We start from the raw sequence: 26,364 nt of genomic DNA on the forward strand, positions 1-26,364 counted from the left end.
ACCTGGGTGACTCAGTGGGTTAAGTCTCTGCCTTCGGCTCAGGTCATGACCTCGGGGGTCCTGGGATGGAGCCCCACACCGGGCTCTCTGCTCAGCAGGGAGCCTGGTTCCCTCTCTCTCTGCCTGCTTCTCTGCCTACTTGTGATCTCTGTCAAATAAATAAATAAAAATCTTTAAAAAAAAAAAAAAGTATACAAAGGAATGGCAGCTGACTTTCTCAGTAGCAACAAAAGAAACCAGAAGTCAATGAAACAATATCTTCAAATACTGAAGTAAAATAATTACAGTTGTCAACCTAGAATAGTCTGCTGAGTTAAACTAGCATTTACCTTTTTTTTTTCAAGATTTTATTTATTTGTTTGCAGAGAAAGAGAGATCACAAGCAGGCAGAGAGGCAGGCAGAGAGAGAAGGGGAAGCAGACTCACCACTGAGCAGGGACCCCCCCACAACAGGACTCGAACCCAGGACTCCAGATCACAACCTGAGCTGAAGGCAGACACTTAACTGACTGAGCCAGCCAGGCGCCCCCAAAAATGAAATTTTAGATACTAAAATGAGTGAGTGGGAAAATGGCAGTCAGGAGAAATCTGCCTAGTCTCCCTCAACTATGATGTCATATAAACTAGTGCTTCAGAAACATTATTATGCATAGGAACACCTGGGAGTCTGCTGCAAGGCAGATTCTGATTCAGTAGATCTCTCGTGGAGCCTGAGATTCTAAAGTTCCAGCCAAGTACCCAGGTTATACTGGTGATCCTCAGACCAAACTTCTAAATCATCTGTTCCTTTTACAGATTAAATCCATCTTCTTTAGTCTATTGGGTTTTTTTTTATGTGTTTCTTTGCTAAATAGCAATTTCAAAAAACTGTAAAATCTGATTTTTAGATCTCTTTTTGGTTGACCCAAGAGGGGATCCCTTACTTTCTTGCAAACTCTGCTATCCACTTAAGATATATTTAACTCAATATATCTAGGTGTTTTAGGATTATCCAAACCTGCATGATTTCTTTTACAGTTAAAATTAAAATAACAGGGGAGCCTGGGTGGCTCAGGGGGTTAAGCCGCTGCCTTCGGCTCAGGTCGTGATCCCGGGGTCCTGGGATGGAGCCCCGCATCTGGCTCTCTGCTCAGCAGGGAGCCTGCTTCCTCCTCTCTCTCTGCCTGCCTCTCTGCCTGCTTGTGATCTCTCTCTGTCAAATAAATAAATAAAATCTTTAAAAAAAATAACAATAACTTAAAAATAAATAAATAAATAAGTAATAAAATATTAAAAAAAAAAAACAACTAACGAAAACTGTACCTTAAATGAATCAGGAATAATATAAGGACAGGAAGTATATTGAGAATTAAGAATTTTTACTTCCTTTTTCCAAACTTGTTTTGATTCTCAAAAAACACAACAGAGCTCTATGACAAATTTTAAAGTTGTAAAAATAAAAGCAGAGTTGTAGATTAAAAATAAATGCTACGATGAGACATCACCTCGTCGGAATAACTAGTATCAAAAAGACAGGCAATAACAGGGGGAGATGTGGAGAAAACCGTTCCTTATGCACTATTGGTAGGAATGTAAATTGGTGCAACCACTGTGGAAAACAGTATGGAGATACTTCAAAAAATTAAAAACAGGATTACCATATGATCCAGTAATTCCATTACTGGGTATTTACCCGAAGAAAATGAAAACACGGGGCACCTGGGTGGCTCAGTCATTAAGCATCTACCTCCAGCTCAGGTCATGATCCTAGGGTCCTGGGATAACATATCGGGCTCCCTTCTCAGCAGGAAGCCTGCTTCTCCCTCTCCCACTGCCCCTGCTTGTGTTCCCTCTCACTATGTCTCTCTGTCAAATAAATAAATAAAATATTTTTTTAAAAAAGAAAACGAAAACACTAATTCAAAGAGATATATGTACTCCTGTGTCTATTGCAGCATTATTTAAAATAGCCAAATATGAAAACAACCCAAGTGTCCATTAATAGATGAATGGATAAAGAAAATGTGGTATATATGATGTGGTATATATATGATGCAGTATATAAATATATATAAGTTATACATGCACGTGTGTGTGTATGTATATATATACATATACATACTTACATACAAGGAAATACTATTGAGCCATAGAAAAGAGTGAATCTTGCCATTTGTGGCAACATGCATGGACCTAGAGGGTATTATGGTAAATGAAGTCAGACAAAGAAAAACAAACGCCATATGATTTCACTTATATGTGGAATCCAAAAAACAAAACAAAACAAATCAACAAACAAACCAAACAGACTCAAATACAGAGAACAAACTGGTGGTTGCCAGAGGAGAGGTGGGTGGGAGGATGGGCAAAATGGTAAAGGGCATTATAATACAAACATCTAATTATAAAATAAATAAGTCAAAGAGATGAAAAGTACAAGGATAGCACGAGCAATATACTCAACAATATTGTGAAAATGTTTACGGTGACTACAAATGGCAATAAGCATTGAATAATGTATAGAATTGTCAAATTACTATGTTGTACACCTGAAACTAATACAATATTGTATGTCAACTAACCTTCAATAAAAAATAATGCCATCAATTTTCTCTAAACACATCAGCACTGAGCATTTTTCATACCAAAGCATATACTCTTAAGGTAATTAGTATTGTAAAGAATCATCAATCATTCTGTGTTCCTATACAAGACTATTTACCATATGACATGAAGTTCTATTTTTTCTTGTTTTGTATATATCATATGACATGTATGACATGTATCAATATATAATAAATCAAAAAAGTCTTAAAATCAATGTAAACATGTAATTATTTCAGAGTTTTTAAAAGGAACCTAAAGTAAGGGATTAAACAGTAATAGGGAGACTGCTATGACTCTAAATGGAGAAATAAAAATCAAGAATCATAGATTTCCATTTATGAAACATATGAGAGATCAGGGGACTAAACTATTAATCACTGATTGTGACATAGTCATTTTCATTTTTTACCCCAGTACAGATCTTTTAACATTTTTTTCTTGTTCTTTCTCCCTTGGTATGTGTCACCTTCCTATTTTCTTGTTTTCCCTTTATTGGACCTAATTCTTTTATACCATTATTTCTAACAAGCCCTTCCTTTCCTATTTCACTAGATTTGTCTTTACCTTTTCCATGCTTATCCCTACTGTCTGACCATTCTCTTTAAACAAAGCTTAGCTATTTATTGTTTATTAATTATTGTCTTTGTCCCTCCCCACTATTCCTTACCTACCATTCCTCCACTCCAAACACACACACACATTCACATTAAACTGGAAGTTCCATATCTTATTCACTGCAATGATCCTGCAGAGAACAGTGCCTGATACATACTAAAGGCTCAGTGTGTATGTACTGAACGACTAAAATGAATGAATAGTATATCTTTACATCAGATTAAATGTCTCTTCACTTCCATACCATCAATTTCGTTTGTACATCTCTTATCACACTTTATCCTACAATACAGTTCCTGGTCCAGGTGTGTTGGACAGATACCATTTTCCATATTCATGGCAAATTCCTTAAGATCCATCACCAAATCTTCCAAAGACTTAGCATATTCCATTGCAGGTAGGAGGCACCCAGTAGGCTAACTAAATTATTTAAAAACTCCTGGGTGGGGACTCAAAAAGAGCTTCTAGATGCTAAAACAAGTTATTTCTAGATTGCAACTAAGAAAATTTTCGAGTCTATTCTTCATCAATTCAATCTGTCCCCAGATTGCTAAGAGAGTTTCAAGTCTGCTTATCATTTCATTATTACAAGGTAACTTTTAACGATATCAATCTATAATAACCTCACTGTGTTTATTCATACTGTGAGACACTCAGTGCTGGGGATACAAAAGTGATTAAGACACTGTCCCTCCATGAAGCAGCTCTTCATGAGGAGAGGGTGACACTGATATGATAAATGGAATGCAGTATAAAAAGTCCAATAGTTTAAAAACGTATGACGCAGTGAGGGAATAATAGAGGGAGAGGTAAACTGCCCTGGGGAGATCAAGAAGACTTCTTAAAGGACTGAGTTGGGCTTTTTTTTTTAAATTTTACTGTATTTCATCTAATTTAATATTTTGAGTAATTAATGCTTTCACATAGTTCATAATCTGAAAAGAAAAAAAAAGGTAACACAAACACAACAACAAATGCTGGTGAGCATGTGGAGCAATAGGAACTCTAATTCATTGCTGGTAGGAATGCAAAATGGTCGGCCACTCCAGAAGATAGTTTGGCAGTTTCTTACAAAACTAAACATTCTCTTACCATACCATCCAGCAATTGTACTCAAGGGTATTTACCCAAATGAACTGAAAGCTTACATCCACACAAAAACCTACACATGGATGTTTATAGTAGCTTTATTCATAATTGCCAAAACTTGGAAGCAACCAAGACATCCTTCAGTAAGCGAATAGATAAATAAACTGTGGTACATCCAACAATGGAATATTATTCCATGCTAAAAAGAAATGAGCTATCAAGTCATGAAAAGACATGGAAGAACGTTAAATACACATTACTGAGTGAAAGAAACATCTGAAAAAGGATGCAAACTGTATGATTCCAACCATTTGACAGTCTGGAAAAGACAAACCCATGGACAGTAAAAAGATCAGTGGTTGTGTGAGGTTAGGGGAGGAAAAGGGATAAAGAGGCAGAGCACAGAGGATTTTAGAGCAATGAAACTATTTCATATTATATTGTACCAGTGGATGAATACATGTCATTATGAATTTGTCAAAACCCATAAAATGTACAACACCAAGAGTGTACCCTAATATCAAGTATGGACTTTGGCCAATGAAGTGTCAGCGTGGATTCATCAGTTGTAATGAATGTACCATTCAGTTTGGGATTTTGATGGGGGAAGCTGTAATGTGTGGGGGCAGGAGGTATAAGAGTATAGAACTCTATGCACTTTCTGCTTAATTTTGCTGTAAATCTGTAAATCTCTAAAAAATAAAACCTATTTTTAAAAAAAGAAAAAGAAAATACAGTGAAAAGTATTTTTCTTGTCCTTGACCCCTGGCTGCTCAAGTATCCTCTCTAGAGGCACCAATGATTCTAGTTTCCTGAGTATATTTCCAGGGATTTTGAGGTCTATGGAAACTATGTCGTATATCATATCCATATATATGATTTCCCTATTTTTTCATCAAATGGTAGCGTATGACACATTCTGTTTTGCATCTTTTGTCACCTAATTATATACCTTCAAGATTTTTCCATATTGGTACATGGTTTATGTCTCTTACCAAAACATTTTGGCTAATATCTTGGCAACAACATTAAACAGCAATTGTGGTGATAATGAATATCCTTATCTTGTTCCAAAGGAAGCTGGATCTCAAAGGATAAATATGAATTAGAACTCTCTCAATTTTAAGTAACAGAAACCAACCAAAGCATGTTTAAGCAAAATGGGGGCAAGGTATTATATAGAGAGAAGGAGTCTCACAATTCATGGGCAACAGAAACCATGGGAGTACCCTCTGTCTATGTACTTTGCTCCTCTTCATATGTCTGTTTCATTCTTTCTTCTTAGCTTTCTCTGCCACTCAGTCACATTGGAGGTAGAAGATGATTCACTCACAGTGGCTAAGTGCATGTTACAGATTAAACCACAAAGTCATATTTTCCTTCAGTCCAAAAAGAAAGGATTCTGACAGTTCCATTCTGGTCCAAATAATTGTGATGACGAGAAAAGTGTCACATTACAAACATCACTGCTGGGGTCTGAGATAAGGAACTAGTCCTTAATGACATAATTTTGAGCTGGGCATTTACTCTAAAGGCAAGCCTACTACAATGTACAAAAATACACATGTATAAATAAACACATATTTTCGGAAGTTTTAAAGCAGTTGGTTATGATTTCTTAAAGCATATGAGCTTCTTTAAGATCCTCTGCCGTAGGCTGATTTCTCTGGAAACAGAGCCTGAGACAGGGATTGGATGCATATCAATTACTGAGGGAGTACACAAGTAAAACTAGTCAGGGAGAGTTCAGAACTGGGAAGAAGAAAAAGTGAAAAAGCATGTAGTCTCACATAAAGTCCAGCCATGGCCTGATCTACAAGAATCCTTTGCAGAGTTTTCACTCCTTCAGATGAGAAGGCAGGCCTTTTGCAGCCCCTTGGCTGTCAGTTACTGAGGGGGATGCCCAGCTTTTTTGCCAAGACATTTCCCATCATCCAAGGGCAATTCCTGGAGAAGGAGCTGTAGCTATGAGCTTTCACCAGGCAACACCACAGCAGCTTATGGGGAAACACCAAAACAGAACACCTATACCCTATGTTAATAAACTTCCTATCAAAATGTCAACAACAGGGGCGCCTGGGTGGCTCACAAGTTGGAAATCGGAACAGAATCAACCAAGAGGTTAACATATACCAAGCACCTATCACATGACTCACATTGTGCTAAGTGTTGTTAAGAATAAAAAGAAATGCAAAATGAGGATTCTGTCATGGATCAGGAAGAGAATTTGAGGAAGAAGACGAGATTTACATATGCAAGCAAATAATCTGACCTAACAGCACTAAACCAAGTGTATCATACCTGGAGAATCTTAGAGTTAAGTTTCAGTACAATGCTTACTCTATAAACTTGAGTAATTGTGCTTAATACCTTTGCTCATTTATTGAGTGGAGTTTGAAATATTTTCCACCAATGCTAAGGGAAGCTGAAGAAGATAACAATGGTAAATTGTTATAAATAACATAAAGGCAAGTACTAGAAGACATACCAACTACATGTTGTTATTGGGCAGGTCTGTTACACAGAGAGGATAAGGGAAAACCACAGACATTTGCCTACACATTCATCTCCCTGGTGCGAGTGGGCATTGTTCTGTACCCCGTGGCAGGATTAGAAATACCGCCAGGGAACAAGTACACAAAGTTGTTATGGAAACCAGAATGCTTCAGCTCAGAGTTATTTATGGAGAACTTTCAGGATTACCACATTCAGTAAAATCAAATCAGTTTTGCTTCACTGTGTGCCAGTACATTCCAATAACATCTCTATTTTGAAGGGTCCTTTAGTCAGCTGCACTGAGTGAATAGAGATTCAAGAGACCCTGGATGATGGTCACATCACAAAAGTATAATTTATGTGTGGCCTTTCTGCAATACTTGTTTGGTGCTTGTTCACACTTGCCCCAACCATTGTCAAGTTTGCTAGCTTCTGTACTTTTGTACTATAGGAACAAGGGGCTGTTGCCTGCCATTGGCAAGGAAAACATTTCCGCCAATACAGCTGCTGTCTGTGTTGCCCAGTACTCAGATAGCAGGACTTGTCTCTTCACATTCTCTCAGCTCAACTTTCAAGCTAGAAGGAAACAGCTGCCTCTGGCCATCATCTTTGTCCATAATTGCAAAATAGAATTTGTCCAGCTACCCAATTCTTTGAGAAAAGTTGTAGGATTGGGGTTTTTTGTTTGTTTGCTTGCTTGCTTTGTTTTGTTTCTTGAGAGAATGAGAATTTTCATAGCCTTTGAGGGATCTTTTGAACCATTTGATGTTGCAACAGATGAAACTGTGGAAGCTGTCAAGCTGATGATAAAGGTATGTACTTTGTCCCCAAGCCACTAAGATGTCTACTGATTTTAACTACGCCGTGGCTTTAAACTATATATGGGGTAGAGATACTATTAAATACATTTTCAGGGGTGCCTGGGTGGCTCAGTGGGTTAAAGCCTCTGCCTTCGGCTTAGGTCATGATACCAGGGTCCTGGGATCGAGCCCCACGTCGGGCTCTCTGCTCAGCAGGGAGCCTGCTTCCTCCTCTCTCTCTGCCTGCCTCTCTGCCTACTTGTGATCTCTGTCTGTCAAATAAATAAATAAAATCTTTAAATAAATAAATAAATACATTTTCAGCAAAGGGGAAACACTATTTGAAAATGTCATTATTTGCTTACACAACAGTTTGATAAGAAGATAGTAACCATGGAGGTGTTAGACAGGAAGCAAACTGAGTCAATAAATTCTCAGGAAAAAAAAAATTTGACTTCTCCTTATGAAGTGTGTGGGTTGTGCACTGTCCTTTTGTTCTTCATAAAAGGACAAAAACAGGACATTAACTCTAAACTAGCTAAGTAGAGCATGCCGGTTGTTGGATGGTATATTTGGTGAGTGAACAACTGTAAAGATAACAAAGGATTTTCGAGGTGGAGAGGACTTCAAACAACCCTGAACTACAGCCTCATTTTGCATCCAGGGAGACTGAAGCTCAGAGACTGAAGCTGGTTGACCAGCTCACCTACAAATACAGAATAAGAAATAATTTGGATTCAGTAGCTTTCTCATAAGGAAATAATACAGGAAATTAAGACAAATATTTAGGTCTTGACTATCAGATGGTATTTAACTTGGAGATGATCATTCCCATCTAGTAAGGTGCATTTATTGAATCACAGTTACATTAGTTAATAGAGATTACTGTAATTACTGAAACCTACATCTTCTAACACAAAGACTCTTAATCTTTCTATGCCTTGAATCCTTTGGCAGTCTGGTGAAACCTATAGACTCCACAGAATGTCTTCAAATGCATACAATAAAATACATACAAAGAAAAGAAAACCAACTATATTGGAAAATAATTTTCAAACATTAAAAAACAAATTTGTGATATAGTACAGGTGGGCTTCTTTATTTACACCTTATCAAATTTTAGCAATGCATCTAATAACTTGCAATTTCAAAGTAGTGATCAGTATATTTTGAGATTTTTGCAACAACTATAATGATATAAAAATAATCTGTGATTTCTATTGGTGACAAAGTCATAGGTACAGCCAACTACTGCTTCTTTAGTTTGTTGCCTACATACATAATTGAAAGAAGATCTCAGTTTCATTTAGAGTTAATAAAAACAAAACATAGTTTTTCCCCATCTAAACCCTGTTCATAACCTTCCGGAGAGGTCTATAGGCTCCAAGTTAAGAACCCCTGCCTCATACTTCTTCATCTGTCCAAAACACTTTTATAATGCTCACTGGAAAAAAAAATGTAAAAGAAGAGAGATTATATTACTGGAGATCTAGTAACATCGAGATATACTGTTTTCATAATATGCTATTGATTTTTAAGGATTATTTCCACATTCCTCTCTCTGAAGATGAACAAGGAAGGTGGTATCTGGAGCTAATATATGCTGGAGCAGCCCTAAAGGACAGCTGGAGTCTTGCTGATGTTGGAATATCTTTTGGTTCAACTCTCAAATGCTTTGTTAAGGTATGATGATCAGAACAACAATTGTTCTAGATATCTACCTCATTTTGAATAAAGTTGTGGATAATTCAAAAAAGTCACTTCATAACTTAGGAAGAAGTTTTCTCTTCTTGCTTTCTCCTCTCTTCCATTTGTCTAACTGGTCTTATGCACAATTTCTGATGTACCGGGAAGTAAGGTGTAGAGACTAGAGGGAGTTTCCCTTGTTAACTCTTTATCTCCCTTCCTTCCTCTGTCCCCTGTTGCTGCCCCAAACTGTCATCCCAGAACATCTCACGAACCAATACTGGAATGAGGGCAGGGGTGGATCTGAAATATTGATGTTGAAAGAAAATTCAGTCACTTCCTTGGATCCCCAATGGAATAAGGGCAGGGGAGTGAGGAGAGGTAAGAAATTCTCAGCAACAATAAGAATGAAAGGGCAATTTCTACATCTAAATTCAACCAGAGTAGTCATTCATGAATTAGATGTACATACCTACAACCTGGAGACAGCCTTTTCCATTTATAGTGTCCTTAATTAGTGGCGTTTAATTGGGGATCCCTGGATGGGTTTTAAGAACTTTACGAAACCCTAAAATTATAAAATATGCAAAATTATGTGTCTAGAGATTTTCTGGGTGGAGGATCCTTAATTTCTGAAAATTTCTTTTTCTTTTTCTTTTTTTTTTTTTAATTTCTGATAATTTCTTAAGGAGACAGGTGACCTAAAGAGTTTAAGCATTGATTTCTAGGGAAGAAATGTTATTCAATACTAGTTCTTTATTCTATATGAAAACATGAGACTCAAGGAAGCAAGTAACTAAGTACACATTCTCTGTTAAAAGGGGCACTAATTTTCTCATTTTAGCATTAAAAAATTTTTTATGATAGCCAAAGCTAACTTTTTTTTGTTTTTTAATATATTTCATTGATTGACTAAGTGAGAAGTCTATGTTTCAAAAAAATCTAAAATAGTTATTACTAACTAGTAAAAACAGGACACAGAAAAATTAGCATTGTATGATTCCATTTAAGTAAATAAAAATAACATATTTGTACATGAGTTTGTAATGTTTTATGAGCATTTATTCATGTATTATTGTTGTATTCTTGAAGAATGTTTAATTATCAAAAAGATAAATAAAAACAACTCTGATTTCTTCTTTTCTCCTTCTGAGACTAAGAAAATTATAGTATAATACTCCTTTAGGCAGACTAAATTCCATCTCATTTCTTTTTTTTTTTATCTCATTTCTTAAATGTCTTTCCTTATGTATTTAAATATATTTTTATGTCATGTTTTTGGTACTGTATAGGATAAACCGTTTAAAATATCCTGGAATTTTCCAGTGCCAATAATGATATTTGAGACTTTGTTGCTTGCTTACCTAGAGATAGTGGCACAAGTTTATTACTGATATTTGAGCAGCTGGAGGGATAGGATTGAGCCACAGCTATTCAAGGATGTACATAATGTGTGTAAAGAGTATGAATAGTATACTATTATTTAACTCAGCACTGGCTTTCTTTCCCTTACTTTAAAATTCTAACCTTGATTTATTTTTTAATAGGTAGTACATTCACATAGATGACAAAAGATATAAAAAGTATATACAGTAAAAAGTCTTCCTCCCACCTCTGGCCCCCAGTTTTCCTCCCCAGAGGCAACCTATTTCCTAGTTTTACTTATAAAAATTTTCCATAAATTCTGCCAATAAAACATCATCTATGACCGTGGTGCAAGCTATCTTTGCACTGAACTCTGACCTTTCCCTGGAGTTTAAACTCTCAGTGGAAAAAAATAGAATATAGAGGTAAAATGGGTTTAATCAAGAGAGGCAGAATATAACTACACATCACAGAACTGGCCAACACACAGGGTTTAAATAAAAACATTCATGTTCCATGGAAATCTTAGTGATCTTAATCTTCACCTTCTCCAGTAGAAACACATTTAGGAAATTTCATATGACTGGTTTGGGGAAGAAAAACAGTATCTAGAATCTGGGGAAGAAAAACAGTATCTAGAATCTGCAAAGACCATAAAGATTGGTTTTTCATCCTGACTTAATTGCTGTTTAGATTAAATGATAAAAAGAAGCCTATTTCAAAATTCCACACTATTTACTATGTATGGATAATAGCAGTCTAAAATGGGATTAAAATGACAAAAATTCTTCGGAAAATATCCCATGCCTCAGAGAATGCAGTCAGACCAGTTCTAAGCTATCTAATCTATTTTATGTAACAAAAGGCTGCATTCCAAGTCATATTGTTGCTTTATTGTACAATTAGATATATACAAATTTAAGTAGTACCTTTCCTATTTAACTATGCTACTACTTCATGCAGTTAGTTCTACCTTCTGAAAATCTTGGAAAGCTAGTTTCTTCATTTATTTTGCACAACTTAGACATAACAAGATATAAACAACATGCTTTTGCAAAGTTTAAAAATTTGCCAAGTAAGCAATTTTCTTTTTAAAAAAAAATATATAAGTAGAGGGGAGCCTGGGTGGCTCAATCAGTTAAGCGTCTGCTTTCAGTTCAGTTCACAATCCCAGAGTCCTGGGATCGAGCCCACGTTAGACTCCCTGCTCAGCATGGAGTCTGCTTCTCTCTCTCTCTCTCCCCCCCTGTTCCCACAACCACCCCCTACTTGTGCACATGCACACCCTCTCTCTCTCTCAAATAAATAAACTCTTTTTAAAAATACAAGTACACATTATGTGATGCAAAATAAATCCAAAATATTTGGTTTCTTTATTATGCTTATATTTTGTGTGAATTACATTCTGCTTGTGTGAAAAGAGGAAAAGACTTTAGATAAATTAAGAGATGAACTGCTCCTAAATACATTTTTTAAATAGTCAATATATCTTCCAGCCTTCCTGTGTATTATACCTTCTCTTTTAATAGTAATGTAGAAACATCTGGAAAAGTGAACAGGGGGGCGCAATATGAGAATAATGGGGAAAGAATATTGCATTATTTTTTCCTTCTCAGGGGAAAAAGTTCTATAGAAACCATAAGAAATATCTTCTATAAGATATATATTCAAGTTCTATTAAGGCAGGAGTCAATCCTGCCCATTCATTGCTACTGCTGCCACAGACTGCTATGTTCCTATAAATCACGGCATGATGCAGTGGAAGGACCCAGGTTATTGCTGGGCATGCAGAAGTGCTATCCCATTTGCTTCCTTCATTCTAACAAGTGTCACTGTGGAAACTATTGCTTGAGTTTTGTTCACTGTTGACAACCAGTGCTGAAAATAGTACCTGGCATATAGTAGGCTCTCCATAAAAGGGTGATGCATGAATAAGTTGACAAAGTCCCTGAGAGGTGAAGTTTGAAAATTAACAAGAAGGTATATGTTTGATATCAGAAACATCATAGCAAGGTATCAAGATGCATTTCAGGGTTACGATTTCCTCCCTTACTGGGGCATCTCTCCTCCCTCTGTACCGTCAAGGCAAGGTGCTCCTACATCCTTGTCTTTTTTCCTTTCCAGCATCAGGTTCTTAATTGTAAGCAGCAGCAGAAACAAAGCCTGGACAACTTAAGCAGAAAATAAATGCACTGAAAGGCTACTCAGTAGTTGACAGTCTTGACAAGAAGACTAGATAAGCAGGTTCAGAGAGTATGCAGTCAAAAACAATGTCTTCATCATGCCCCAGAACTAGTCCAAGAAGGCTGCAGCTGCAGCCACCTCTGAGCCCTCAAAGCCAGCAATTGACCCTGCCTCCAGCCTTGCTGCCAGACAAGCAATGCTGCAGATGTGCCACTGCCATGGATGAGGCCCTGTGTCTGCTGCTTCTCTGCCTTACCAGCTCCTAATTCAAAGTACAGCTGGTGAGTAGGCTAGCTTGGGAGCACTTAGCCCTGCTACAAAGAGGGCTAACAAGCAACTCTCTGACAGGTCATGCCTTCTAAAGTGTGAGGTGGGGGACACTTGGGTGGCTCAGCCAATTAAGTGTCTGACTCTTAATTTTGGCTCAGATCATGATCTCAGAGTTGTGAGACTGAGCCCTGTATGAGGCTTTCTGCTAGATGTGGAGTCTGCTTAGGATTCTCTCTCTCCCTTTCCCTTTGTGCCTCCTCTTACCACTCATGGGTGCTCTCTCTCTCTCAAAAAAAAAAAAAAAAAAAAAAAGAAAGGAAAAAAGAAAAATGTATAAATGTATAATTTACAAATGAGAGATGTTTGGCCGGCTCAGTCGGAGGAACATGTGACTCTTGATCCTGGGGTCATGGGTCCAAGCCCTACATGGGGTGTAGAAATTACTTAAATTAAAAAAAAAAAATTACTTAAAAAACAATGTATAATTTACAAATGAAAATGTTTCCAAAAAGATCATATCTTTCAATAGTTACCTTGAATATTAATAGGCTAAATACTCCAATCAAAAGACACAGGGTATCAGATTGGATAAAAAAGCAAGACCCATTTGCTTTTTTTGCTATCTGCAAGAGACTCATTTTAGATCCAAAGACACCTCCAGACTTAAAGCAAGGGGGTGGAAAACCATTTTTCATGCTAAGAGCATCAAAAGAAAGGTGGGGTGGTAATCCTTTTATCAGACAAATGAGACTTTAAATCAAAGACTGTAATAAGAGATGAGGAAGGACATTATATTATAACTGAAGGGTCTAACCAACAAGATCTAACAATTATAAATATTTATGCTCCTAACATGGGAACAGCCAATTATATAAGCCAATTAATAACAAAATCAAAGAAACACATCAACAGTAATGCAATAATAGTAGGGGACGTTAACACTCCTCACTGAAACGGACAGATCATCTAAGCAAAAGATCAACAAGGAAATAAGGACACACTGGACCTCATGGACTTTACAAATATATTCAGAACATTCCATCCCAAAGCACAGAATACACATTCTTCTCTAGTGCACATGGAACATTCTCCAGAATAGATCACATCCTGGGTCCCTGCATATTTTCAGACCACAATTCTTTGAAACTAGAACTCAACCACAAGAGGAAAGTTGGAAAGAACTCAAATCCATGGAGGCTAAATAGCATCCTAATAAAGAATGAATGAAATTCATTCAGGAAATTAAAGAAGAATTTTAAAAATTCATGGAAACAAATGAAAATGAAAACACAACAGTTCAAAATCTTTGGGATGCAGCAAAGGTAGTGCTAAGAGGACCTAGATAGCATTACAAGCCTTTCTCAAAAACAAGAAAGGCCTCAAATATACAACCTAGCCCTACACATAAAGGAGCTGGAGAAAGAACAGCAAAGAAAGCCTAAACCCAGTAGGAGAAGACATATCACAAAGATCAGAGAAGAAATCAATGAAATATAAACCAAAAGAACAGTAGAACAGATCAATGAAACTAGGAGCTAGTTCTTTGAAAGGATTAATAAGATTGATAAACCCCTGGCCCAGACTTATCAAAAAGAAAAGAGAAAAAACCCAAATTAATAAAATCATGAATGAAAGAGGGGAGATCACAACCAACACCAAAGGAATACAAACAATTATAAGAACATATTAAGAGCAACTATATGCCAACAAATTTGACAATTTGGAAGAAATGGATGCATTCCTAGAGACATGTAAACTACCAAAACCAAACCAGGAAGAAACAGAAAACCTGAACAGATCCATAACCAGCAAGGAAATTGAAGCAGTAATAAAAAATCTCCCAACAAACAAGAGCCCAGGGCCAGATGGCTTCCCCAGGGAATTCTACCAAACACTTAAAGAGAATTAATACCTATTCTTCTGAAATTGTTACAAAATATAGAAATGGAAGGAAAACTTCCAAACTCTTCTTATGAGGCCAGCATTGCTTGATCCCAAAACCAGACAAAGACCCCACCCAAAAGGAGAATTGCAGACCAATATCTCTGATGAACATGAATGTGAAAATTCTCACCAAAATAATAACCAATAGGATCCAACAGTACATCAAAAGCATTATTTGTCATGACGAAGTGGGGTTTATTCCTGGGCTGCAAGGTTGGTTCAATATCCACAAATCAATCAACGTGATACACTACATTAATAAAAGAAAGGACAAGAACCATATGACCCTCTCAATAGATGCAGAAAAAGCATTTGATGAAGTACAGCATCCTTTCTTGATCAAAACTCTTCACAGTGTGGGGATAGAGAGTACATACCTCAATATCATAAAAGCCATCTATGAAAAACCCACAGCAAATAACATTCTCAATGGGGAAAAACTGAGAGCTTTTCCCCTAGGTCAGGAAGACAACAGGTTGTCCACTATAACCACAGTTGCTCAACATAGTAGAAGTCCTAGCCTCATCAATCAGACAACAAAAAGAAATAAAAGGCATCCAAATCAGCAAAGAAGTCAAACTCTCACTCTTTGAAGATGATATGATACTTTACATGGAAAACCCAGAAGACTCTACCCTAAAACTGCTAGAACTCATACAGGAATTCATCAAAGTAGCAGGATATAAAATCAATGCACAGAAATCAGTCGCATTTCTATACACCAACAATAAGACAGAAGAAAGAGAAATTAAGGAGTTGATCCCATAACAATTGCACCCAAAACCATAAGATACCTAGGAATAAACCTAACCAAAGAGGCAAAGGATCTGGACTCAGAAAACTATAAAGCACTCATGAAAGAAATTGAGGAAGATACAAAGAAATGGGAAAACATTCTGTGTTCGAGAATTAGAAGAACAAATATTGTTAAAATGTCTATGTTACCTAGAGTAAACTACACATTTAATGCAATCCCTATAAAAATACCATCAACTTTTTTCAAAGAAATGGAATAAATAATCCTAAAATTTATATGGAACCAGAAGAGACCCCAAATGGCCAGAGGAATGTTTAAAAAGGAAACCAATGCTGGGTGCATCACAATTCTGGACTTTAGGCTCTATTACAAAGCTGTAATAATGAAGACAGTATGGTACTGGCACAAAAACAGACACATAGATCAATGGAGCAGAATAGAGAACCCACAAATGGACCCTCAACTCTCTATGGTCTACTAATCTTTGACAAAGCAGGAAAGAACGTCCAATGGAAAAAAGACAGTCTCTTCTACAGATCGTGTTGGGAAAATTGGACAACCACATGCATAAGAATGAAACTGGGCCATTTCCTTACACCACACACAAAAATAGACTCAAAATGGATGAAAGACCTCAATGTGAGACAGGAATCCATCAAAATCCTTGAGGAGAATACAGGCAGCAACCTCTTCGACCTCAGCCACAGGAACTTCTTCCTAGAAACATCACCAAAGGCAAGGGAAGCAAGGGCAAAAATGAACTATTGGGGCTTCATCAAGATCAAAAGCTTTTGCACAGCAAAGGAAATAGCCAACAAAAACCAAAAGGCAACCAACAGAATGGGAGAAGATATTCACAAATGACATATCAGATCAGGGGCTAGTATTGAAATCTATAAAGAACTTACCAAACTCAACACACAAAGAACAAATAATCTAATCAAGAAATGGGCAGAGGACATGAACAGACATTTCTGCAAAGAAGATATCCAGATGGCCAACAGACACATGAAAAATTGCTCAACATCTCTTGGTATCAGGGAAATACAAATCAAAACCACAGTGAGATACCACTTCCCACCAGTCAGGATGGCTAAAATTAACAAGTCAGGAAATGGCAGATGCTGGCAAGGATGCAGAGAAAGGGGAATCCTCCTACACTGTTGGTGGGAATGCAAGCTGGTGCAGCCACTCTGTAAAACAGTATGGAGGTTGCTCAAAAAGTTGAATATAGAGCTACCCTATGACCCAGCAACTGAACTACAGGGTATTTACCCCAAAGATAGAAATGTAGTGATCCAAAGAGGCACCTGCACCTCAATGTTTATAGCAGCAATGTCCACAATAGCCAAACTATGGAAAGAGCCTGGATGTCCATCAACAGATGAATGGATAAAGAAGATGTGGTATACACACACACACACACACACACACACACACACACATATGCACAATGGAATATTATGCAGCCACCAAGAAATGAAATCCTGTCAATTGCAGTGACATGGATGGAACTAGAGGGTATTATGCTAAGCGGAATAAGTCAATCAGAGAAGGACAATTACCATATAATCTCTCTGATATGAGGAATTTGAGAGTCAGGGCAGGGGGTCATGGGGACTAGGGAAGGAAATAAACAAGATGGGGTTGGGAGGGAGACAAAAACATAAGAGACTCAATCTCACAAAACAAACTGAGGGTTCCTGGGTGGTGGGGAGGTAGGGATAGGCTGGGTTATGGATATTGGGGAGGGTATGTGTTAGGGTGAATGTTATGAAATGTATAAGCCTGATGATTCATAGACTTGCACCCCTGGGGCAAACAATACATTATATGTTATTAAATATATATATATATATAATGCTATATATATAATGTATTGTATATATAATATATATATAGTGTATATATATATACACTATATATATAATGTATTGTATATATTATACATAATGTTATATATATATAATGTATTGTTTGTATATATATATATAATGCATTGTTTGTGTATATATATATATATATACACACACACACACACACAACAACAACAAAAAGACTGATGAATCACAGACCTGTACCCCTGATACAAATAATACATTATATGTTAATAATAAAAAAACACTCAGAAATAAACTGTGCTCAAACAATACTATTCAGTCACAAGCCAAAAAAAAAAAGTAAGATATGTACCTCGTACCATAGTTTCTTGGTTTATTTGTAAAGGGGAAAGCCTAATTTTATGTATTTTCAATGATGATTTTTTAAAAATATTTTATTTATTTATTTGACAGAGAGATAGAGAGAGCACAAGTAGACAGAGAGGCAGGCAGAAGGAGAGGGAGAAGGAGGATCTCCACTGAGCAGGGAGCCCAATGCAGGGCTCGATCTCAGGACCCTGGGATCATGACCTGAGCTGAAGCCACCCAGGCGCTTAACAGACTGAGCCACCCAGGCACCCCTTCAATGATGATTTTTTATGGTATTATTTATTTAATAACATCTGGCTTCCTTTAGTATAACTACCAGTGTTCCTTATTTAGAATATTTAAGGAGAGGTATCACATAGATAAAGAGATGCTTTTATTATGTGCATAAGGTGAGTTGACAAGTTGCTGTTAATCCACATCAACGTGTTCCCTCTCCAAATAACCAACACGAAGAAATGTCTCCCAATTGGTGTGCCTCAATAGAACTTAAAATGCATTTTCTCACAAAAGTGAGGTTTATAAAGTGGTGAATAAATAGAGTCAAAATAGTAGAAAGGGAACTATGTTCCAGATACATCATAAATTAAATGGGCCTGGGAAGTTCCTGGGGGCTTAAAAAAAAAAAAAAAAAAAAAAAAAAGAATAAACTCTGTAGGTGCTAATTTTCTTGCAATTTAAGAACATAACTTCATTAATAACTAATATATTTTCTTACTTGCACTATTAGTTTCATCTAAACATTCCCATATGTTTTGCAGTTCTCCCTTATTACTTGTTTAAGAGTTTTACATATACCTAGTTATAGATGCTTATGTTTATTCGTATTCTGAGAAGCTCCTTTTGAACTTACTTTTTTAACATCATGTAGTTGCCAGTTCACTATGAAGAGTGACTTGGGTCTTTGCTACTTTGTTTGCACATTACACATTTAATTTTAAGTATAAATTAGTATCCGTACCAAGGGCTAACAAGAAATCAGAGTAACCATCAAAGAAATAAGGAAAAGCTATTACCTAAAATATAATTTTATCCACCCCGCTATCTTTTTATTTAGTTTTTGTAGGAATTTCTTCCTGCCTATAAATACCACATGGATTTAGGATGGACTTTAATGGAGCCATAGGAAAGCGCAAGCATATCGAAAGGGAAAGAGTGAATCCTATGTCCTTCCAATTTTTATTGAGTGAGTTTATGAGAAGCTGTTGAGAAAAACTGTCCTAAGCACGTTAGACTCAGGAAGCAGAGGGCCGGAACCTGCTTTTGGTGATGTGAGTCACTGAAATGGGCCCCAGATCAAAGCACCGCAGCCTAAACTGTAGCTGTAACATTCATTACTCCTTAAAGGCTCTTTCAAAGAGATCTGCTTGTTGATTACGTTATGGCAGTGTGTGATCTGGGAGGAGGGGAATGAATGTCATGTACTACAGTTCTGAAGCAGGGAGGGGCTCCTGGGGGAATCTGGAGGCAAATTTTGATAGGAGAAAGGGGGAGGATAGAATAGAGCTGAACAAGAGAAAAATGACTGGCTAGGAACGACCCCCTCACCAGACCCGAAAACCCAGAGGCCTGATGCCTACTTGTGAGTCTTGCTTAAGGCGCCTCTCCAAGATTCCCACATGACAGGGACGGCTCCGAGCACACATATCTGCCAAGCCGACAAGAGGCCACTGAAGACAAACATGATTGCCCTGAATCCAATGAAGGGGAAGTACATGCAGTTTCATTTTTTTTATTTGACAACTGGAAACGTTAATAGTCTTCTCCTCTCTGCCCCCTTCCCATTTTCCTGGTTTGCCATGTTTCTAGCTTTGGTGTGTCTTGATTCATCTGTTGTTAACAGGAAGATTAATATTTTTCCCAAACCTTCCATTTGAACTTGACTTGAGATGTATCACTCTCACTTGCTTTCCTATCTATATTGCAAAAGAAAAAAAAAAGGAAATTTTTATCACTTATATTTAGAACTTCCCTTTTTAAACAGTAAAAGTAAATATACATTTTTTAGGTTAGACCATACGGAAAATGAAAAGCATAAAATGCTAAGTAAAACATCCCTCCTACAACATTGAACTCAGTTCCACTCCCCAGAGATAACCTCTCAGAAAGGATTTTAAAAATTGACTGAGGGTTTAGAAACCATAGTACTTCCAAATCAGAGCCCAGCGGGATGGTAGATTTGTTTCTCAAAGAACACCTCCATAAGTGCAGTGTGGATATAATTATCAACACTCCTCTTGTGTTTCTGGGTCTGCAGACTAAGAAGCCCTGCCAAGTCTCCTTCATTTTTCTCAAAGCAGGAGGACTCCTTAATAGTCTCAGGATGGAAGAACAGGAGTCAGACCCGGAGTCAGGAACTTAGCTGGCCTTTGCTTTCATCCTTAGCCCCCATGTCGTGGGATTTAGAGGCACTCAAAATGTTTTCCTTTGTTTCAACCCCTAGATAGTGCTTATTCCTGAGTTTCCTCCTTTTCTCTTCCCTTAGGAAGAAGACAAGCCAACTCTCTATGTGTTTAATGCTGTGACCCAAGAGACAATGCCAATGATGGAGAACATTTCCCTTCTTGTTCAAAAAGTGTCTGATCTGAGAACCCTGGTAGCTTTGAGATGTGGCTTCCCTGTGAGTGTCTTCTGTCTCCGGACCCCAGAAGGACTGGAGATGTATGACTGCAACACACTGAGGGACTACCAGATAGACATCGGTACTGCCTACCATATTCAATACCAGCTACTGCTCAGCACTATGGTTCTTTGGTACCAGACTGGCAAAAAATGGAGGAGTTCCTTCCAAACTAAAACTTCTGAAACCTCAGTGGGGATGTAAATGATCAATGCCCCTATCGGGTATCTGGGTCTTTAGACTAACAAGTAAGAAATGACCCATAGACCTGCATGTCTTGTTCTCTTCACTCAAAGCAGGATAACTGGTTAATATCCTCAGGCTAGAAGAGCAAGACTCAAACCAGTTTATGTTTTTCTCTTTCAAAATATATTTCAAGAATACATAGAAGCAAGTTCAAGTACATATCCTTTTTCTTCCTTTGAACACAGTGGTAGCATATGATACACACACTGTCTTGAGCTTGCTTTATGCAATCTCATATTAAAAAACTGTTGGTTATATTAATATTTTAAATAGTGCAAGTGGCTACTGTGCAGTATCCCCGATTGACAGATTAGTGAGTTGGCATTCATCCCTGATCGGCAGATTACAACCTTTCTTTAAATATGCTACTTCCATGTTGTGTCTGCTATAGCCATACACCATTAAAACAAACTCAAAGGACTGTCTGATTGCTTTAACCCTATAGGAAAATGGTTCAAACTTTATAGAGATTCTTGCTTGAGGTGAATGAATCTTTGCTGACAATCAGCAGACATTAAGGTAATATACTGTCACATTCATTGCAATGGAATTTGAGTTCTCCCAATTTATAGTCGGGTTTGTAAACACTGTTGAGTTAAACAGTTTTGCTTTTTACACTGCTAAATTTGCATTTATTGCTACTTCTCTTATTATATCTGCTTATTCTTTCATGATATTTTTAATTGAGGCTCTCAAAACTTTGACATCATTTATCATCCCTGTTTTTGATCAAAGGAAGTGATGTTCTAGGATTTGTCCCCACAGTACCTTACAGTAAAGCACATACTGTTTTGCATGCTTGCCAGGGAATCAGCCCTGCCCAGAACATGGTGGGGACTTATGTGAGTAAGGACACACAAGAGGCATTTGTCCTCAAGCAATTTATGATCTAGTTTTTTAATGAAACACAAATGAATACATTACAAAAATTCAGGTGACGGCTCTTTAGGCCTATGCTGCTCAAATCATGATGTAACAGTTTACAGCTAGAGCTAGAAGACAATTTAGAAATGGCTTCACCCAACCCCAAATTTTTACAGATGTAAAGAAAGCAAAAATGTTCCAGATGGTTAAGAGTGTGTGAAGGACAACACACAGGCCTCCTAAAATGACCCTCTAGGAATGAGGGTTTTCAAATGTGAGGTTAGGGGCTCAAGCATAACCAGAGTAGACTGCTTGTCCACCATGAGCACAGGGCATAGAAGGAAAGGCAAGGAAAGAAGAACCTCAAGGAGAAGGGAGGAAAAGTCTTTGGTTGGCTTCATATCTTTGCCTAAAGCATTCCTATCATTCCTCAAGCAGCCAGTCCACCTTTTTTTAACCAGAGGGTAAAGAGGTTCTTGATCAGCCTACCTTGCAATTTCTCCCTTCCCCAATGAGTCATTCCTGGTACTATCAGGATTTGAAACTTGACCCCTCTCCAAAAGCAGTGGAAAATTAGAAGGTCTCTGAGAAGCAGTCAAACTCATATTGAAAATCAAAGACTTAAGTAGCTCAGTTAGTCACTACATATATTAGCTCATATAAAAACACACAGAACTACCTCTGCACTCTGAGCATTCATGATAAGGTGGTAGAAATAAGGCCTGCACATATACTTATTCTAATAGTAAGTCAGCTCAATGAAGGCTGACGGGCTTAAGGAAGGCATTCTGGAGAATGCTGGGCATGAGCACACAAAGAGGTGGGAAATATGGTCATATGAAAGGGAAGACATTCCAGGCTTCTAAACCAGGAGAAAAACACAAGCCACAGGTTCATGAACATGGGCTTAATCCAGGGAAGACAAATATCAGGAGACTTCTGAAAAGCAGAGGAGACTCACTGAGACCAATCAGAAACACAGCTGGGATCAGATTGAGAAGGGTCTTAGGGGTGAGGCAACAGAGCACAGGCTTCACATGTTGGCAATCAGAGCTATGCACGTTCTGGAACAGAAGTGTTTAGCAGAAGTTTGATCTGGCAGCAAGCAGCATAAAATACAGAAAGGAGTTAGGAGAAGCAGGGTATTATACTAACGGGCACTTTTGAGAATCCCAGTATTAACTAGCTCCACCAGCAATGGAAGAGAGAGGCAAATATGAGAAACCCAGAAATTAGAGACAGGATGTCAGGCTGAATCACATTTAAGAGGAGGGAAGCACCAAGGCTCTGACACTAGGACTGTGGTGGTGAAATTGGGGAAAGGAGCTTATACTTTGGGTCCTAAACTTTAGATATAAAGAAAGGCAGAGAACGTGTGCTTTCTCTAAAAGTTACTCTGCTAATTAGTGGCAAAGCTGTAAATTCAACTGAAGTCTTCCGATTCTCCTCCACAACAAACATTGAGTGAGGGCTTAGTGGTGGGTTCGGTTAGTAGGTGTTGCTATAGGCGTCCTGCCATGGAGTCAGGGACTAAGCCCTATGAGAGGTGCTTTGCTTTGAGAGTCTATACAGAGAGGGACACGTCAAGGGCCAAGGGCCAGTAGTCAGGACATGCTGAATCAGGGCAAGTAGACAGCTAATAGGAGTCAGAAAATGAGACATGTAAAGCTGTCAGAGGTGGGAGAAAAGGTGGGACTGTGCATTGTCAGAGATGACAAAGAAGAGAGAGGTTTTTACCATGCTGGTAAAAGACCAAAGACAATGTCTGAGAAAAACCTTTTGATTTGGCTTAAAAGTCATTGGTGAACCCAGAGAGAGCAGTTTTAATAAAGTGGATGGAGACAGAAAGATTGCAGGGATTAAGAAGATGAGTAATAAAAGGATAAAGGGAATATTTTTGGTGGTAGAATATTTAATGATTAACTTGTCAAGAATTTATCAAAGCTAAACATTCCCTACTACATGTGATTTTGTGACTTGAGGTTTAGTGGCACATCACATAGGTCCAACACACACACACACACACACACACACACACACACACACTTTTCTTAAATCACTGTATATGGGACAAATGTTCATTTTAGCCTCATTTCATGTTCTTAAATCTCTATCCTGCCTTTTGCTTTCCTCTTGCTTATCTACATTCTTGTCTGCTAGTTACTCTGTCCATATTATCTATATGCTTGAAAACTGACATTAATCGGGGCGCCTGGGTGGCTCAGTGGATTAAGCCGCTGCCTTCGGCTCAGGTCATGATCTCAGAGTCCTGGGATCGAGCCCCGCATCGGGCTCTCTGCTCAGCAGGGAGCCTGCTTCCCCCTCTGTCTCTGCCTGCCTCTCTGCCTACTTGTGATCTCTCTCTGTCAAATAAAATAAATAAAATCTTTAAAAAAAAAAAAAAAAAAAAAGAAAACTGACATTAATCCTTTCTGGAACAAGGTGTGCCTAACAAATGAGTGAACAAATGAATGACTTCCCTTTACAGAATGCTGCCACTGGTATACCCCAATGGTAAATGGCTCATGGCAGGCATTCATGGCCAGAATGAGCAATCACAATCAATCTGTGGGCAGAGTCCTGGGAGTTCAGACCCTGAAATCTCAGCTGGCTCCAAGGCCCTTCTACCAGTCCTTAGGCCCCTTGGAGATCTACCATGCTATTTTAATTCCTTTTACAAGTGAGGAAACAGGCGCTGAGAAGTTAAGTGACCTGCTCAAGGTCATATTGCTAAGAAATGGTAATCACACACTCAGGATTGGGTTCTTTCCAACAATTTATAGTGCCAACCCAGAATGCTTTTATCAATATCTACTTTTATTGGTACTCTAAGTTCTGATCAATGTTTTGTTTTGTTTCTCATTAGGGGAAACCCACACCAGAGAATGATTTCCATATCAGACAGGCAAATATTGACCTCAAAGTATGTATGCCACCAGGAATAGAGGGACCACATGGGGAGAGGTTGCAAACAATTCCCTTGAATGCACACTGTCGACCATACCTGCTTTGCTGCATGGCTTGCCACGGTGATGGGTTTGTAAGCAGAAAGTGAGCAGATCCAGGGTTTGTAGATATATACAATCTTGGGGGGTCTTCTTTTTAAAAAAAATTCAAAATTAAGAATAGAGAATTAAAAAACTCATGTAGTGAAAGGCCCTGAAGCTTAAGTCTCATTAGTTCTACTTTCATTTCAGTTATAGATTTTAACTGTATTTTCTGGAGCAATGTACCACTTTTTTTTTTTTTTTTTAAGATTTTATTTATTTATTTGACAGAGAGAGATCACAAGTAGACAGAGAGGCAGGCAGAGAGAGAGAGAGAGGGGGATGCAGGCTCCCTGCTAAGCAGAGAGCCCGACAAGGGACTTGATCCCAGGACCCTGAGATCATGACCTGAGCCGAAGGCAGCGGCTTAACCCACTGAGCCACCCAGGCACCCCACCATTTTTCAAGTAAATTTCTAACTCCTAAGCTTACGAAGGAATTTAACATGTGACAAAGAGGCATTACAAACCAATTGGGATGGAAGTATTATCCAATAAATGGTGCTGGTTAATGTGCTTAGACGTTCTCTGGATAGGGCATCTGGGTGGCTCAGTTGGTTAAGTGTCTGCCTTTGGCTCAGGTCATGATCCCAGGGTCCTGGGATTGAATCCTATATCAGGTTCCCTGCTCATTGGAGTTTCTCCCTCTGCCCCTCCCTCCCTGCTTGTGCTCATTCTATTTCTCTCTCTCTCTCTCACAAAAATAAATAAATAAAATCTTTAAAAATAAAATTTTAAAGGTTGAGCATTAAGAGAAAAACCAGCCAGTTACCTTTGTCCTTTGAGGAATTATGACTGCTTCATTGCAAGGAACTGAAATTAATAGTTACAAAACCTGTAACAATTGCTCCCAGATAGGGTATTAAAGGAGAATAAAATACAGAGCTTGATGGAAGGTGTCCTACTGCTGTTGAGGATTTAAATCATATAGGCTTCTCTGTAGTTTTCAAAATCAGGGTTCATCAAGAGTGGACAGGTTGAGCTAGGAAGAGCTGAGATCCTGAGTCTAGACAACCACTTAGGGAAGGATAGAGGGTCCAGGAAGAGGGAAGTCAGTCTCAAATAAGTACTGCTGGTGGGAGCCCTGGGATAGACAGGCAGATCCGTCTGCAGCTAAAGGCAGGAAGGCCAGAGGGTAACCTCAGGGAGATCCAGCAGGGACCTGGTGGGTGAATCATAGCATAGCATCAAGGTAGCAAATGAATAAATAAGTAAATGACATAAGAGGTGAAAAACTAGATAAGCTGGTTGTTGACATCAGAGACTCTGACAACACGTAATAGAAATCTAACCCCAGAAATTGGGGTTCAGAGCAGGAACTTCAGTTCCAGGCTCAGAGAACAGATGGACCTCAGTTCTGAAACCCAAAAGGTAGAGTAGGATACAGGCACTCATATTCTGGGTTACAAGGTGGGGGCTTGGTCAGGAGGAATTGGGCAAGTTAGTAGAACTGGGCCAATATCCAAGCAGGATGAACAGGAACACCAACTTCCCACCTGAGCCTGGAATCTTAACATATTCCCTCTCAGTGGAATTAAGATTATTCTCTGGGCCTAAAGCTTGGCTCGTTCTTCAAAATGGAAGCTGTG

General features: G+C 38.2%; 2 protein-coding genes across 2 annotated transcripts in view; one reads left to right on the forward strand and one right to left on the reverse strand.

Annotated features, from left to right (window-relative positions):
- Positions 1-26,364, reverse strand: part of RNF13 (ring finger protein 13) — a 193,778-nt gene that overhangs the window by 148,135 nt on the left and 19,279 nt on the right. The gene's annotated exons all lie outside the window — the stretch shown is intronic.
- ANKUB1 (ankyrin repeat and ubiquitin domain containing 1) overlaps positions 7,190-26,364 on the forward strand; it is a 32,314-nt gene continuing 13,139 nt past the window's right edge. Inside the window, exons 1-3 of the mRNA XM_059163779.1 lie at positions 7,190-7,598; positions 9,126-9,269; positions 20,485-20,701. Coding sequence (XP_059019762.1) covers positions 7,509-7,598; positions 9,126-9,269; positions 20,485-20,701 — 451 coding nt within the window. The 5' untranslated portion in view covers positions 7,190-7,508. The remainder of the gene's footprint in view (positions 7,599-9,125; positions 9,270-20,484; positions 20,702-26,364) is intronic.

This window comes from Mustela lutreola, chromosome 2 (assembly GCF_030435805.1).
Source record: "Mustela lutreola isolate mMusLut2 chromosome 2, mMusLut2.pri, whole genome shotgun sequence".
NCBI lineage: Eukaryota > Metazoa > Chordata > Mammalia > Carnivora > Mustelidae > Mustela > Mustela lutreola.